Genomic DNA, 15,862 nt, shown 5'->3' with positions numbered 1-15,862 from the left:
AAAAGTAAAGACTGGTGAAACTTGGATTCTAAAAATAAAGTCAACTCAGAGAGTGAGGGTGCAGTGAGATCCCTTCAAACAAAGACTGCCATAGAGAGCGGTGCACTCACCACCGAACAATGATCCACTCCCTCACAGAGCAATGCAATCACCGCTATACACTGATCAACTCCCTTACAAAGTTGTGTACTTACCACTGCTGGGGATGGGACATGAATACTGGGCACGGAGCGTGGTCTCACATGATTAGCCAGATGGCAGAGCACGACACCATCTGTAAGTGCTGATGCAAGGTCATTCGGGAGAGAAACCTTCAACCGGGATTCAATGTTCTGTAACATTGGAAAGAAACTTTCAGATATTTAGAGATTTTTTAAAGATAAATATTACCTTTAAATAGCCTGCAGTGAGGGGAACAAATTTAGCAACTTGATGAGCCAAAGTGAGGTGAAGAGAGAGACAATCTACTCACGTTTGAAGAGTTAATGTGAATGACCAGGGAGGGAGATTGAATTTTAAGTAAATTATATTAAAAACACATTGGACACATCAATGTGCCTAGTTTCTTGTGAGATGATCTAGGCAGTGTTGCACCAAATCTCATTAGCCACTCTGTAATTCATTACCTTTCGTAACTGCTCTATCACTCTCTCTTCATCCTCGTATCGCTTTCGGTTCTGTAGTAATGTGTCTCCAGTGTCCTGGTTGGGGATAGTGGAGGAGCAGGCAGAGGTAGTCTCATCTACAAACAATAGGAGAAATTATGTGAAAGATCCAATTTCCATAAATAGCTCCCTGTTTGCAAGCGCATCTTCTACCCTCCCTTCATTCTGTAGTTTGTTTTAAAAAATAAAACGCATACAGAACCAAATAATCATCCATTTTATACGGTGAAATGCTGACTCCTCCAAGTCTCATTGTTGAACCCGTATAGGACATGGTTCAAGTATTGCAGCACTACAAAGAATTGACTGCTCATTCTGCTTTCAACATGGAGCCAGCCTGAGCCCGGAGGATCGTCACAAGTGGATCTATGCTACACCCTCTCTGTGGAACTGACATTTTCTCTAAAACTGCACACATATGTCCAAGTGTCCACCTCAGAAACAGGTAAGTGATGCAGATTGAATTGACATTGTAGTAACCAAACAGTAGCCATGGAGTTCATTCTTCTGTTGCTCAGCTAGCTCAAGAACTGAAAGGCCCTCTCCTCTCCAATTTACCTGCTGGAAATCCTGTGCACATGAGATATGCATGTATAAATGTTGCTGCTGTTAAGCTATGGGTTACAGAAAACTCACTCCTATGCCAAACCTACCTTTCTTAAGTTCATCTCTCATGGCTGCTCTGAAGAGGTAGCTTTCAGGCCGGCAAGCAGGTGTGGGCTGTTTGTAAGAAGGGGAAGGAGGACCGGGATATGGAGGGGAAGGGTGAGCTGCAGCCAGAGATAGTGCAAGAGAGTGATCAAGATTTGATAAGATTGAGAAACAGGGTTAATTAATAACCAGTGAAAGCAAGAAGTGGACATAGAAATGAGAGAAAAAAATAAACTAGTAAATCACAAGCTAACACAACAGAGTAATATTGCAATATTAAGACAGGATATAAATGTCATGCAGTAGTAGTTTAACAGTGATGGGCAAGCTTTATGGTGAGTGTATGCTTCTTAGTTTCATATCAGTTAATGATTAGTCAAGTTCACAGGTTTAAATGTTGTCCATGACAATAATGCAATGCAGGACAATGGCGATCCTTAAAAAGGTTAGAAATTCATAGGCTGATTCACTGAGAGTAAAACTTCCATTTAATTTCATAAGGTATGATTTGAAACCCTGAAAATCACAATATCCCTTTGCAATGAATGCATGCCATTTTCAAAATCAGCAACAAAATTATTTTGCAAGAACATAAATTTTGAAATGTAAACAAAAACACAAGTACAGTGGAAGCCGGTTAAGCTGGACACATTGGGGATGGTTGTTTTTTCCAGCTTAAGCGGTGTCGATCGATCTAAATCGATCTATCTGACGTTTGGGGTTAACAGGTATCCTGCAAAAGTGGATTCCACTGTACTTTCCTTTTTTGAGACTAGTGTCTGGCAAACAAATAATGCTAAGCAAACTGAATTTGTTTAAAATCGGAAATGACAAAATGTTATAATGGAGCTTTTGTTTCAACCTGCATTCAGGTTTATCAAAACCATTGCTAAAACAAAACAAGCATCTTACTGTCAACAAGATCATCCTGCAGCTCAAGAAAAAGCAGAAAAGAAAATCTGCATACACAATCACTTTGAACAAATATGCTGAAGAAGAATTAAATTGGTTTCCTCTTACCTGTGTGGGCAGGTGGCTGCGTAACAGAGGCACTATGTGTCAAAGGAGCTCGCTCTTCACTCTATGAGGAAAAAGAAAGTTAAGCATCTTTTACTGCGGCAGAAAATCAGTACCGTGTATTCACGAAGAACGGACACAGCAGAGACCCAGGCCGATCTAGGAACCATCCACTTAACTATGACCAGTAAATGAATCAGGGTCAAAGAAGCACAGTTAAGGCTCATTTAGATTACAGAGGATCAAAATCTGAAAGATGGATCAAATTTAATTCACTCCAATGATTCATGACCTAGTTACCTGTCATTTATTCATGGTAATCAAGGATATGAATTATGGTGAAGAAGGTTTGTCTTTACCTCAACTGGGTCACTTGAGGTGATGTACCACAGCACAAATGCTGGGAATGCAATTCGAAACAAAATAAATATAGTTCCAATTCCTCTTCTCTGGATTACTTTTGAAATGGAATGGATCCATAAATCGTGTGGACATGCTCAGTGTGGTGGTGCAGCTCAGTGGTGCAGCTTGATCCTACCAATTTCATCACACAATGAACGCATCACACTGCAGATGTTAACTATAAGGGGAGCATTTTCAATAGTTCTACTAGGCAGCAACATCCACTTATGCTATTTCTTTTGGTCATAAGTTTCCAAAAGACCGAAATGTGCAATACTTATTCTTATGAAGCTCATTTTCTGACTGTTGTTAAGTATATTAAACAAACTCACGGGCAAACACTAGCCTGGTAAATATCTGAAACTATTCCAATCCAGCCCAGGGGTGATAGGCCAATCGTTACCTCCAGGAATACCTACTTGAAAAGCAGGCCACCTGAATAAATCCCACATTCCTTAGAGACTTTTCATTCTCCAGGATTCATTTAAAGTGTTTTTTTTTAATGGTGTGCTGAACACTGAAATACAAGGATTGCTATTATAAATTACCACAGGTTTGGACAGCATATTGGTGCAATAAAAGGGTTCCATAGTACATTTACATGGTTGTTCGAACAGCCACTTAGTACTTCAGGTAGTTGAGACCAAATAAAACAATTTGATGGTAGAAGTATGGGCCATATCAAAGACAAACTATCGGTTCATTTCCAATAGTAAGTGGCAGAAGGAGAAAGGAGACAATATGAGAAACAGGAGAAAGAATAAAGATTCTAAATTAAGAAGGGCTTTGACAGACAGCAGTGGTGGGTGAAATGTTTTCAACGTTTCTTCAAATTTTAAGCTCTGCTCCAGTATATTTTCAGCAATAAAAACTCCAATGGTGGAGTGGGTAGATGCAGTTTAGACCAGGGGCTCGCTATTTGAATCCCGGTCCATGCTAAGTTTTCTGGTCTCAGCTGGAGCTGTAAGGGGAAGCTAAATTGGCACTGGCCTTCTCAAGGATATGGAGGGTAAAACCAGACAGGCTTCCTGCTTCTCACCTCTCTTTCCCACCCTATACTGGTAGCTTGGTGGGGAGAGGTCAGGCTCAACCTTAACAGTGTCGACAGTCGAGTGGCCGGCTGATATTCACTGCCAAAGCTAACACACGAACAATATCCACTTGGGTGGAGTACCAGAGGGCAACCAGTGTCCGTGGAACCACATTTCAACATAAGGAGGCCGGAAAGGGAGTAGAGAGCCAATGGGATGAAAATTGTACTTTTTAAAAAAAACAAGAATCTCAGTAGTGTGGTCAATGTCTTTTACTGGCCTAAGACTTCCTTCAACGTAGATCAGGTAAAGATCTGATGGACTAGTGTACATCTCATGCATTTTGATCTGTTTGAAATGTCCAACCGATATGCTAGCATTCATTTCGATTCACCAGGATCAACTTGCACAAAAACATCTCTCCTACAACAAGAAAATGTTGCAGCCTTCTTCTGTGTATGAAGTGGAACAGAACATCACATCAATGTCTGCCCATCTCTCTAAAATATAGAAATAATAATTTGATCACTGAATCCACGACTGTTTGTGGGGCATTGCTGTGTGCAATTGGCTGCTGCATTTTGTCCACAAAATGTACTCAACTCACTTTACAGTATATTCAGTGAAACTCTTTTGAGTTTTCTCAGACGTGATTAGGCGCTATACCAAGGATTATTATTACGATGATGGAAATTGACATAGTCACTTATTAAAATTTAATTTCTGTGAAGTTTTTCAGAATGTAATTATTAATCTACAGTTAATTTGCCTTTTTTTGTTTTATTTGTTTTCATTATTTGCACAGTAAACATTTGGAATGGTAAAACATTTCTACTCAAACACAACACTAAATTACACTGCAATTTGGTCATCTTGCTAGCACATATAACATACAGTTGTATTTCATGTCTTTAGTCACAGGTTTAGATTCTTAATCCTCTTAGGACCAAAGGCACGAAATATACTGTCTGTCATACCAAATAGCATTTCAGTTAGTTTTCAGAAGTGCTGATGAACGTTTCACAACAATCTGTATTGCAGAACATAAGGGGGCAGGGACTTGTATCAGTCTTTAAATGATGCTAACTATATTTATGTCATGTATTTTGTGTGACAATCGGGTCTAATTTTCCAAAAGGTTTTATAAGTAGCATATCTTGCAGGTACCTGGATGCATCTTATGTTGACCATTGGGATCTCCACTCTAATATGGAACTCCTGCCAGGTATCAGGAGCTTCGTTTAGTCAAAATCTGACTTCGTGGAAGTTGTGTGAGATCAGCTCCGAGTGGAATTCAAGAGGATTTGCCCAAGACATATCTGGGTACTTGCTATACACAAATCTTGTTGTGCATTTCACAAATGAAACATTAATTCCTACAAGCATGCTCAAGTGCAGAAAGAAGGGATATTGCATATTTCTCTTAATTCAAAGTAGAGGTCACCCATCTGCAAGAGCATGAGTTAACATTTACTAAACAAGCACCACTGGAGTCCTGTGGAAACTGAACGAAGACCAGCATTTGACATATTACAGTTCTGTATAGGAATTAGCATATTTGACAGTGACAGGATTTGCACACACAGGACCAACATAGACTCTTTATTCAGGCCAGGTAGCAGATATAATCACATTAGTTATGCATTAGTAATGAAAAATATTTCACTTGGATAAATAGGACTTCCTCAAGTGCTTAGTTCCCTGCTTAGGTTACACCCAACGTTAGTTGTGGCATGTACTGTTAGGGTAACCTAGTCACCATGAAGATTTTTTTTTCTGAGTCAGCGATAGAAAGAGAATAAGAGACAGATGAAAGGATAGATTTCAGGGAGGTTATAAACCAGCTACTTGGGAATGAAAAGAAATGTATGGGTATAATTTAACGGTTTTAAAGCAGAAAAACATACAATTAATGAAAATTATACGTTAAGAGTATGCTGCATGGTAAAGTGTTACATTTAAAAGAAAGAAAGCGGCATTTGACACATTGAGCCTGTGCCAGCTTTCTGAAACAGTTAATTGTTTAGTCCCATTCCCCTGGTTTATCTCTAGCACTTTTAAAATTTCTCCTTTTTAGATATTTACAATTCAGCATTTTATAAAACCCTACTTCACGTCCCCCGCTTTGACCACCCCACCATTGGCAGGCAGGCCTTTCTGCCCCCATCTTCTGGAACTCTATCCGAATCCCTCCGCTTCGTTCCCTCCCTTGTCTCCAAGACCCTCCTCTTCGACTGTGCCTTCGGACACCCTCCTACCACTACCCTCCACCCCACCTGATCCCAACCACCAGCTCAGGCGGGGATCCCTGACTGTCCAATGCCTTGGGACGTCCTCCTGACGTGAAATGCGCTATAGAAATGTAATTTGTTATTGTCTCTTACAGCTCATGCACCCACACTGAGTTTGGAGTGTCCCAGTGAATATCGCATACACTCCTTATTTTATTTCTATGTCACCTGTTGGCTCATTTGTTAGTGACACTGGCTGTCATGAAAACGAATCACCAAAATGTGGAAGGTCACAGATTTCATCTCCACCCTGTGCTACGTAGCTGATTTTAATAAAGACAGCAGTATGGATAATAATTTGGTCTCAAAACTTTTGCGACAGAAAGAAGAAATGAACAGCTAGGGTCCATACTGGATCGCTATTTAATAACTCCTACTTAGTGTGTGTTATGTTTGTGCGCACTTGCATGTTCATGTCTGATAATAGCATGATGAGACTTGGCTTCAATGGCTTTGGCATTTAAATAAATGTGCTAACACTCACTATCACAAATAGACCTCCCTGAATGCATATAAAATAACAGTGTAAACCTAATGACAGGTTAGTGTTACACAGTGAAGATTTTGGTCTGGTGAGATGCATCAATGGTCAAATACAATTTCATGCAGAAACACAAATCACATGCTACACAAAGCCACACACAGTGCAAAAGCTGCTCAATCACCTTGCTGTGTGAGCCAGGCCTCCGCTTAATGGTATTGGTGTTACTGTCAATCTCAAAGAAGAAGTGCGGTTCAAAGCCATTCTGTTACAGAAAGAAGCACAGAAGAAAGCTTTAAGACAAGAGGGCCAAGAGCCTGAAAATTATCAGCGAGGTGTAGTCTTGGAAAAAGGTGGCAACTGCATTCTGTCTCATTTCAACAGCCTTCTTTTTGTACAGCAATTCAATTATGAATCTACATCACAAATAACAATCACTTAGAAGAATAACTGAAGGCAGTGAGCTGGAAAAAAAGTGGACAAATTCAGGTTAACTATCCGACCTTTCCACATCAACAACGAGGAAGTGCATCATCCATCGCTGAAAATAATGATTTGAAAATTCTCTCCTAATGATGTTGATTCAAGAATTTTGTTTTCACTTGAACACAGCCTGGGAGTTCTGCTGCGTACTACGATGAACTTCACACAAACTTCCATAGATTTTATTAGCTTTCCTCAAATGAGACTGTGCCTTCACCTTTCTCTGCATGTGAATATGTGCAAAATACTTCACACTAAAATAATTAAACCCGACTATCCATAATAGTAATAATAATCCTTGCACGTGACATATCTACCCTTACCCAAGTTTTAATTTGTATCCACTGGTTCTAGAGTTTTTGACCATTTAAAATATATTTGGACTAATCTATTTTGTAAACTGCTGATGTGGAAGCAGTTGGGAAACAGGAATATTTTAAAGAGAAAGTATTTATTTTAGAATTTCATTCTCCCTTGATTTATTGATTAAAAATCAATGTCCAGTAGCCTAAGAACAGTAATATAATTCCAATGCTCTGAGATCTGGTCCTTATTTTAGATTCTAACTAGCCAGAAACATTAATAAGTGAACTGATAAATGACAGGCTCCTGTTGCAATGAATTGTAATACTTAGTTTCTACCAAATAGGTGCCCCAGTAACAGAATGCCTACTTCTGAGCATGTTTATAGGTTGGTTTGACCATTATGGATAATTTGAAGAGTGCTGGAGACACAATAGTAGTAGAAGAGAAAAAGAAACTGAAAATAAGACAGAACACAGGAAAAGTGTATGGAAATTATGGAAGGAATACATTTTCTGATGATTACATTTACAAAACACAAAAAGAAAAAAAAATGAAATACATAAATAATGCATATGAGGTATGGATTAGGCAAGTACTCAAACAAAAACACAATGCTTTTACAAACTTGAATAGAGAAATTTTGGCCAGGTAAATAAAGTTTAGTGGTACACAAAAGGGACAAAACAGAACTGTAACAATCTAGACCATTGGGGCATATTTTAGCACCTGACGGACCTGGATCAGTCCCCAGTAAAATAACTTTGGACCTCTTACCATTTTGTAACCTGGATAACCTAAAGACTTCTGCAAACAGAGTATTCTGCAGTATGTGGATGGTGCTGCACCAGAGAGCAGTCTATTGGTTACTGGACATATTGCAAGTGTTGAGTTCATGCAACACGGGCAGAAATTACAGTATTTGCTCAGGTGAGTTCAACAGTGCTACTAGCTACTGATTGAAGTTAGAATCAATTAACAGATATAACATTCACTGCTAGGTAAAACAAATGTGAATAGCACAATCCACAGCACTTTCCTCCCTCCCAGCCTCCAATTTGTTAACATTTTTTTTGGGGGGTGGGGGGTTGGGGGGGAGAAATGGTAAATTCAGATTCACATTTTCATCTGTCTGCAGCTAGACTTAATACTGGTCAGAGATACCAATTTTATTTTGAACTTGAATGGCTTTACTCCAGATTTTTCTTTAGAATCCCCAACTCCGAAGCTCAACCTCCTGTTATCGGTGGTGCTAAGAATTCAACCAACCAGGGCCAAGCTGTGTTCTATTCCCCTTTAATTCGGAGTCACCTTTGATAGCATGCTGTGGTTTCATTCCAGCTCTTTAACCCAGATCAAATATGTCATACATCAGAGGTTCCAAACATCAAAAAACATCCAAACTCCTCCTTACCACATTTTATCGGTTCTGTATATGGGGCTTACAATGTGATATCTACCAATATCCAACAAGAAAGAAGTAAATTCTGTTTCATGTAAGGTCTAACTGTTTTCTGACCATGTGTGTGGTCAAATGCACATTCACATGGGTGGGTGGTGGGGGTGGGTGGAGGATAAGAACACAGAAACAAAGAAGACATCTGATCTTCTAGCCAAAGATCAGGATACGTGACCGGGTTCCCGCGATACATTTTAATCAGCAGTTGATGCCTGTTTTTCCTGTCACTGTAGAAGGAAACTCCACTTCCACAAACAGTATAACAGAAATCCTGCTTGGTACTGAAGATGAGCCACTGGTTACTTTTGCAAGTCCTAGGCCTTGTGACAACAGTAATCCCAAGTTTGAAGCTTCTGCCCAACTCTAGTCCTATAAGGAATCTGTTCCACGCTTGCCTTGCTACTTGTGAGTAATTATGATGAGAACAGAGTTCACAGCACCCATATCTTCAAAAAAAAAGTGCCCCAGAAAATAATTACTATGACAGAAATGGAGAAATATCCCTGAACAGTAACAATCTCACAGGACTAGCTGATGTAGTTTCCAAGCCAAGCTCCTGGGAAAGAGGAACACACAATCCTTCTATTGCATGTGGGTTGCGCTATTCAGCAAAGCTTTAGCTATCGATTGTTCAGTTGACGTATCATGCCGATGTCTAAGTTCTATGCTTCTAGATACAAACAGGCCATTCCATGCAGGCACTCTCTTACCACTAACAAGGCGCTATCGTCTGTGTGCTGGGATCGTCTGGTAAGGAAAGATTTGGGAAGCTGGTGGTGGGGAAGGGGGAGAAAGAGAGATGAATAAAACAAAACACAGCACAAACAATCAATGTAGGCACCTCAGGACAAGGAAACCGTTGCCTGAAGAGGGGTAAGCTAAGTAACACAAATGTAACACTTACTGCCAGGACAAAAGGTTGACATATTTAGGGGCCCAAAATTCAAGCCCAAATGCAGTAATTTAGAATCATACAACCCGTTTTACCCATAAAGACTCAGGAAAACTGTTACCCATGTACCTTTAGCTCAGTTCACAGCTAATTCAAAGTATAAATTCAAAGTAGAAATTTACTTTGAATTTATCCAATTCTTCACCTTTGTGTCCATGGACAAGATGCAAGTGTTACTGAATGCTTGCTTGGTGCTGGTGAGGGGGAAGGGGGTGAGATAACACATGCATACATAAAACATGTAATGGATCCTCAGTGTAATATACTTCAGGACCCAGGCAAACAGTGTAGCATAGTGAGGTGTGTAAAGTTACTGGGAAATATAGCTTTTTCAATATAAGTATTTTGGATCTTTTTAAAATTAAAAAGCCAACTGAGTTACCAGAATTTAAAATACTGAATAAATCAAGTTTTATTCTTCCAACAATCCAGTCGTCTTCGACCTTTTAAAACAAGAGGTGAAAGACTACTGGACTAATCTAAAAGGTGCTTCACCTCATTAAGGTGGAACTGGGGGCGCTGTGTACCCAGGTCTCATAGCACTAAAGCATGTAGCACACAGATATAGGAAGACCCAATTATTGCTGCTTTAAATGCTGAGGATCTCTGTGAACTAGATTCATCCCATCCTCAATATTAAAGCACAACTATAAAAATATATTTCCAGAGCAAATGACAAGGGAGATACTGCTTTGAGAAAAATATTAATAGGCAAGAAACCATTGACCTAAATTAATTTTGCACATGCATGGAAATAGAGGAATGGAATGTAAATGTAAAGCCAGACAAATTAAATAGTAGGGGAAATTAAATTCACAGGGGAGGAAATAAGTCCAGAAGATGTAACTGTGCCAAAATAGATGGCATTCTCACAACTACAGGCAAACAGAGATCAGGGCACATCATTAGCATTCTTCTTTCAACGAAGGAAACCTCTGAGCGGTGAACATTTGTTGTCTGTTTGTAATTCCATAAATAATATCCTATAACACGAACGCCAGCAATAAAATTTACTACTTTCCAAAGAAATGTATTCACTAATACATTTTAGGCACCACATCTGAAAAGGAAACTCAAATGACACCAATGTGCCTTGCAAAAGCCATGGTGAGCTACCTCTCATTTCTGGAATGGAAAGGCTCTCAATCAGGACAACTTGATATACATACATGCATATGCACTCTAGGGAATCTATTAAAATGCGTTAGAGTTGCTTTAAAATATGACAAACCCCATTAAATTATTATGTTTTTAAAGTAAATATATTCTTTAGAGTAGGGTCAGTTTGTCAAAAATGATCTGCTCTTTTTTTTATTCTGGCTTATCATTAGTTTACTGCTTTGCCCTGGTTGCCTGAAATGAAAAGTTATGTTTCATTTTGCTATGGAGAATTCAGCAAAGGTCTTCCATAGTAATTCTCTTCAATTAAAACTATTTTTAGGACTTACGTTGCTATGATCACTGTCTGATGGACTCTGTTTCTGAGGACTCTGTGCACTCTTCTGCTGCAGGGAAATCACAGAAAACAGCTTCAGTAGGTCTATATTAAATCAGTCTGTTTATATTATATCATTTATTATATCAGTCCCTCTCTGAAATAGCAGCTGCATAGACTACACTTTGGATTATTTTGTATACACTCGCTCCAACTCAGGTCATTCTACTTCAGACACTTAAAACACAATTACTTTCCACACAGCAACACCCTTCACACCCACAACTTAAAGCTCCTTCACCATGTTTTGTTGAATTTAAATTTGTAGTTCTCTAACAATGAAATTCTTTCGATTACATTTCCTTGTCCTAATGATTGATAAGAGATACACAATAACTAGAATTTGACAAAATACAGTGACTTCACTTTAAAGTAAATCTGCAAAGAGTTTTGAGACATCCCTTCAACATGAAAGGTGCTACATAAAATGCAAGGATTAAAAAAAGGATGTAAATATACAGCATCTGAGAGAGATAAGTTAATGTTTCACAAGACCCGAAGTGCTTCCTGAAACATAACCCTTTTAGACGCTGATCAATATGCTGCTTGTTCCCAGTATTTCATCCTGATATTCATGGTTGTTTGCAGTTCAGCCAAACATATGGCATTAATCAATATTAGAATTCAAAAATACCTTGTCTGAAAATAGAACCACAGCAGTACAACCCACAATGTTGTCACATGCAAGGAAGGACTGAGGGAAGCTTATTCAGTGCATGCATCTAGCAGTGACATGGAGTTCATAGTTAAGATCCTTCACAGAACTACACAGTCTACTTTCTGTTTGAAGAATCCCTGCTCACAGAAGAGCAAAACCTGAATGTTCCTGAAAAGTCAAAAGGATTTATGGTGATTGTGGTTCATTTCTTATCTGTTCCATTGATCTGACAAACTTTGAGATACTGGCTGGCTCTCATATAATAATACTATCTGGTAGTATTGACATCTACTGGAAATATAAGAACTATGCTGTTTAAACACTACTGCTATGAAGTATATCCGCCTGAACGAGAAGAGACCTTGACTGAACATTTCATTTGAAGGAACAACATGAACAAAGGCAGCTTGGGCTGAACCTCAGGAGGTGGCCATTGAACTATATTCCAGGACGTCAGCTTCTTCAGTAGATGAGGAGAGAGAAGAAAATTAATTGGGAAAAAATAGGTTCTGGAACTTTTTTTGAAATAGATCGAAATTCAGTGTCACAAATTTCACCTATATTTTCAGTGACATCAAATCACAATTTATAGGTTTTCTTTAACTAGGACTATACAGCTATCTTTCAAACACTGGAACTTACTCTCACAAAGTCGAGGACAGCTTCTTTTTGAATCTGTTTCGTTCGAATTCTCTCCTCCTGGTATTGCTGGGCAGCGAGTTGAGCCTCTCTCCGAGTCCGTTCCACTACTAGATGCTCGCGTCTCCTTTGCAACTCTTGCTCTGTGCAGCCCACGTTTGATGTCTGGCAAGCAGAGCAGTTAAACCATTTAATCTGCTCACCAGCCATCTGGATCTAATTTGTTGCAAGGTTTCCTTTAGCAGCTTAAACGCATCAACAATGAGAATTTGCAATTAAGAATTCTTGTTGCCTCTTTACATTGGTCAAGTGACATGTCCCATTTCACTCGATCCCACTGTAACCCTATATAAGGTGCCTAGTTACCTACTAATTTTCTATTCTGAGGAGGAACCTTACCAGCCTCATTTGCCACTCATCTCACCTAGTCATTTCCAACGATTGTGTAATGTAGTGCATCAGTAGATCAATAAACCGTGACCCAACAAAACAAAAGAGGTCAGGATAAAAGGAGTTGAAGCATTATTTTCACAAAATATTCGCCTTTGGCAATATGATAAACCCTGCTGAAATGCACATGTATATTGTGTCAGATGAGAACAGATTTAACTGTGATGCTCATTGTGGAATAGCCTGTCAACACTCGCTGTAGTTTTACACATGAATGACCATTTAGATGAGGTCCCTGAGTGAAACAGACACCCAACTAATACATTCAGTGTGAGAGAAAATGGATTTAAGTTTATTTAGGGGAAAACACAATTTCATGAAATTAGATCTGTTTCAGGTGCTCATTATTCACGGACACACCCAACATAAAATTATCACTCTGTTACTGTGTTCAGATAACCTATGGTTTAGATACCCTACAATCCCTCCACTCGTCTCTATCTTGCCACTTCAATGCTGCTTCAACTCATATGTACTGTATATAACTGCATGAAGATACTCCCTGACCACTCACAACTTATCTCAGTCTGTGCCAAATGTCTGCCAACAAAAGTAACAAAAAAGTTTTGTTTCTTCTTGACTAATACCTCCACAGAATTTCTTGCTTTCATTATCGTGTGAAACTTTGACACATCGAGGGCACTGTAATTAGGAGATATAAAACTGTGGGAGTTTACTCTCAAGACAAGGTTTAGTTTCTTGAGAAAATGAGGGAATGCTGAGCAATCATTTTCAATTCTAGTATTCATTGTCCATATATTTGGATCAGTAGGAAGAAAAACAATTGTAATGGCATTCTCTTTCTGGATTTAGACACAACTATTTCGAAAACGTACATATGCGTCATTAATCAGAGAAAAATTCACAATTTTCAATTTAAACCCCCAACAAAACAGGATCATGTCAACCTACCGTATAGTCAAAAAGCATTCACCATAAGGAGAAAGAACATTGGAGACAACACCTTCTATTGGAGTATAAAATTTTTTTTGATCAGCTGATGTTTGACACATGTCACCATGCTTAAGAGCATCCAAACCATACTTAGACTTCCATGCATCCCACTTATGCTTAGAACGTCCTGAGATATTTATTGGAATGAAATGTGCACTCCTTCCCTGAGGGAATGCATCTCCTACTTGCCTAATTCCAGAGTATCTCTATTACACATGTCCCTAACCTGAGCTGCCAAATAAGCGTGCTTGTCAATAAGAATTCTGTTTTTTGCCGATGCATGCACTGCCAATGAGGTGACTTACTGTATACTTGGCTGCTGCTAATGGTATCAGTACAGTATTAAGATATACTGTATGTACTGTAATAAGCATAAATATTTATCAACAAATAAATATAGATTTTGTTTAAAAAAAAGTACTGCAATCTACTAGACTGGACAGACATTATATTCTGAACAGGCTGTGTAATCTTAAACTATTAACCAAAATCAGGTTTAAATAAAAGAATGATCTTTAGTCAGAAAGATATTTCTATTCAGTTATATGAAGCCTTCTTCATGAGAAAACTCTGTTTTGGTCTGGAGAGAGCAAGAAGCCCAGAGAGTAGAACAATCCAGCATTTTAGACACATTACAAAACAGTGAGTTTAATCCCAGTTGACATCACTGCTTCATGTACAATCAGAAAACATTTGTCAAACTCTTTGGAATGTGTCATTTATTTCAAAATAAATTCTGGTGTCCACTGACTTTCAGAGAACAAAACAAAAAAACTATATTGTAAAATTTCATTTGTGTACAGTAGCAACATTCTGTCAGCCTATGCAGAGTTTACATTATGTCTGCTGGGAGCATGAATGGTCATATCAGATATGTAGCAAAAAGACTGGGCTTTGGAAAAAGCTTTGCCTCTTGGTGACCCAGGAGGCTGGCTCCAAGTTAACAAAAGTAAAGCTGAGAGTAATATCAAAATGACTTTGTTCCAGACATTATACAAACTGCCCAAACAGATGACACAAATAAAAAAACTATTTAAATACTGTATTATCATCTGTTATAATTACCTGATATTGGCCACTAGATGGAGGCTGAGACATCAAGCCGGCTTCTGAAAATCCACTGCAAAAAAAGTAAAAGAAATCCTGTCATTTTGTTGCTAACTGACAAAATAAGGAAGATGTTCACAATCTTTGTATCACCGTTCAACCATAGAAGAAAAATAAAGACAATATTATGTAATTTTCAAACTATAAATAGTAAAACTGTACTGAATCAGGAATATTTTTCTAGTGGTATTACTTTCACCATAAATTACTTACTTGGTTACTGAACTGGCTGGAAAATTAGTGCAGCAATCAGTTCAGCTTTTTTCTTTGCGTCAAGATTAAAGGAAGAAGCAGAAGTACTCAACGCGGACAAACTACCCGAATAATCAACCCTTTTTGTTAAACTGGTGGAATAGATCAGGACAGCAGTTCAAACATAGCTAATTTAGTTTTCTTTAGTGGCATACACAACTTCCCCTTTTTAAAAAAAGCACCCAACAACAATAAATGTTAAACATGATTCCAGTATGATATAGACTCATACTTTCGAAGTAATCTTACAGTCATCACTAAGTCACTCTCAGTTTAACATTTCTGCATTATTCAGCACAGTAAGTTTCACAACCAAATTGCCCTTCCCCTTTAAAGCAATCAATCATTAGTGTTAAATTAAGTTTACCGATCCTTTAGTGTCTGCTGTCCCTCACTGTCCTGCCACAATTGTAAGGTTTCAGGTCTCCGTGAAACAACGGGCTCATTCCTAAAAAAAAATGCATAAAATCAGTATGGGGTATATGTTGGATAAGGCAGAATAAGCAGCATTACTCCTAGTTTGTCAGCAGGACTTAAAGGGCTGACCAGTCCCTGAAAGCAGGAGTTCTTCT

The 15,862-nt window shown here is 38.6% G+C and overlaps 1 protein-coding gene across 8 annotated transcripts in view; it reads right to left on the bottom strand.

The window, feature by feature from the left end:
• The window catches only part of lrch3 (leucine-rich repeats and calponin homology (CH) domain containing 3), a 47,452-nt gene that overhangs the window by 8,315 nt on the left and 23,275 nt on the right, over positions 1–15,862 (bottom strand). For 2 of the 8 annotated variants that reach the window (XM_007902051.2, XM_007901734.2), the window contains exons 11-20: positions 15,658–15,738; positions 14,997–15,051; positions 12,531–12,692; positions 11,184–11,240; positions 9,494–9,553; positions 6,723–6,803; positions 2,337–2,397; positions 1,319–1,435; positions 627–742; positions 195–332 (exon numbers count right to left, since the gene is read on the bottom strand). In XM_007902051.2, the coding sequence (XP_007900242.1) occupies positions 195–332; positions 627–742; positions 1,319–1,435; positions 2,337–2,397; positions 6,723–6,803; positions 9,494–9,553; positions 11,184–11,240; positions 12,531–12,692; positions 14,997–15,051; positions 15,658–15,738 (928 nt within the window). The remainder of the gene's footprint in view (positions 1–194; positions 333–626; positions 743–1,318; positions 1,436–2,336; positions 2,398–6,722; positions 6,804–9,493; positions 9,554–11,183; positions 11,241–12,530; positions 12,693–14,996; positions 15,052–15,657; positions 15,739–15,862) is intronic. The other 6 variants (XM_007901791.2, XM_007902125.2, XM_007901947.2 and 3 more) reach the window with 6 other exon arrangements.

The sequence above is a fragment of the Callorhinchus milii genome, unplaced genomic scaffold, assembly GCF_018977255.1.
Source record: "Callorhinchus milii isolate IMCB2004 unplaced genomic scaffold, IMCB_Cmil_1.0 Scaffold11, whole genome shotgun sequence".
In the NCBI taxonomy this organism is placed as follows: domain Eukaryota; kingdom Metazoa; phylum Chordata; class Chondrichthyes; order Chimaeriformes; family Callorhinchidae; genus Callorhinchus; species Callorhinchus milii.
The sequence above is the reverse complement of the archived record's forward strand: the minus strand, read 5'-3'. Positions and strand labels throughout refer to the sequence as shown.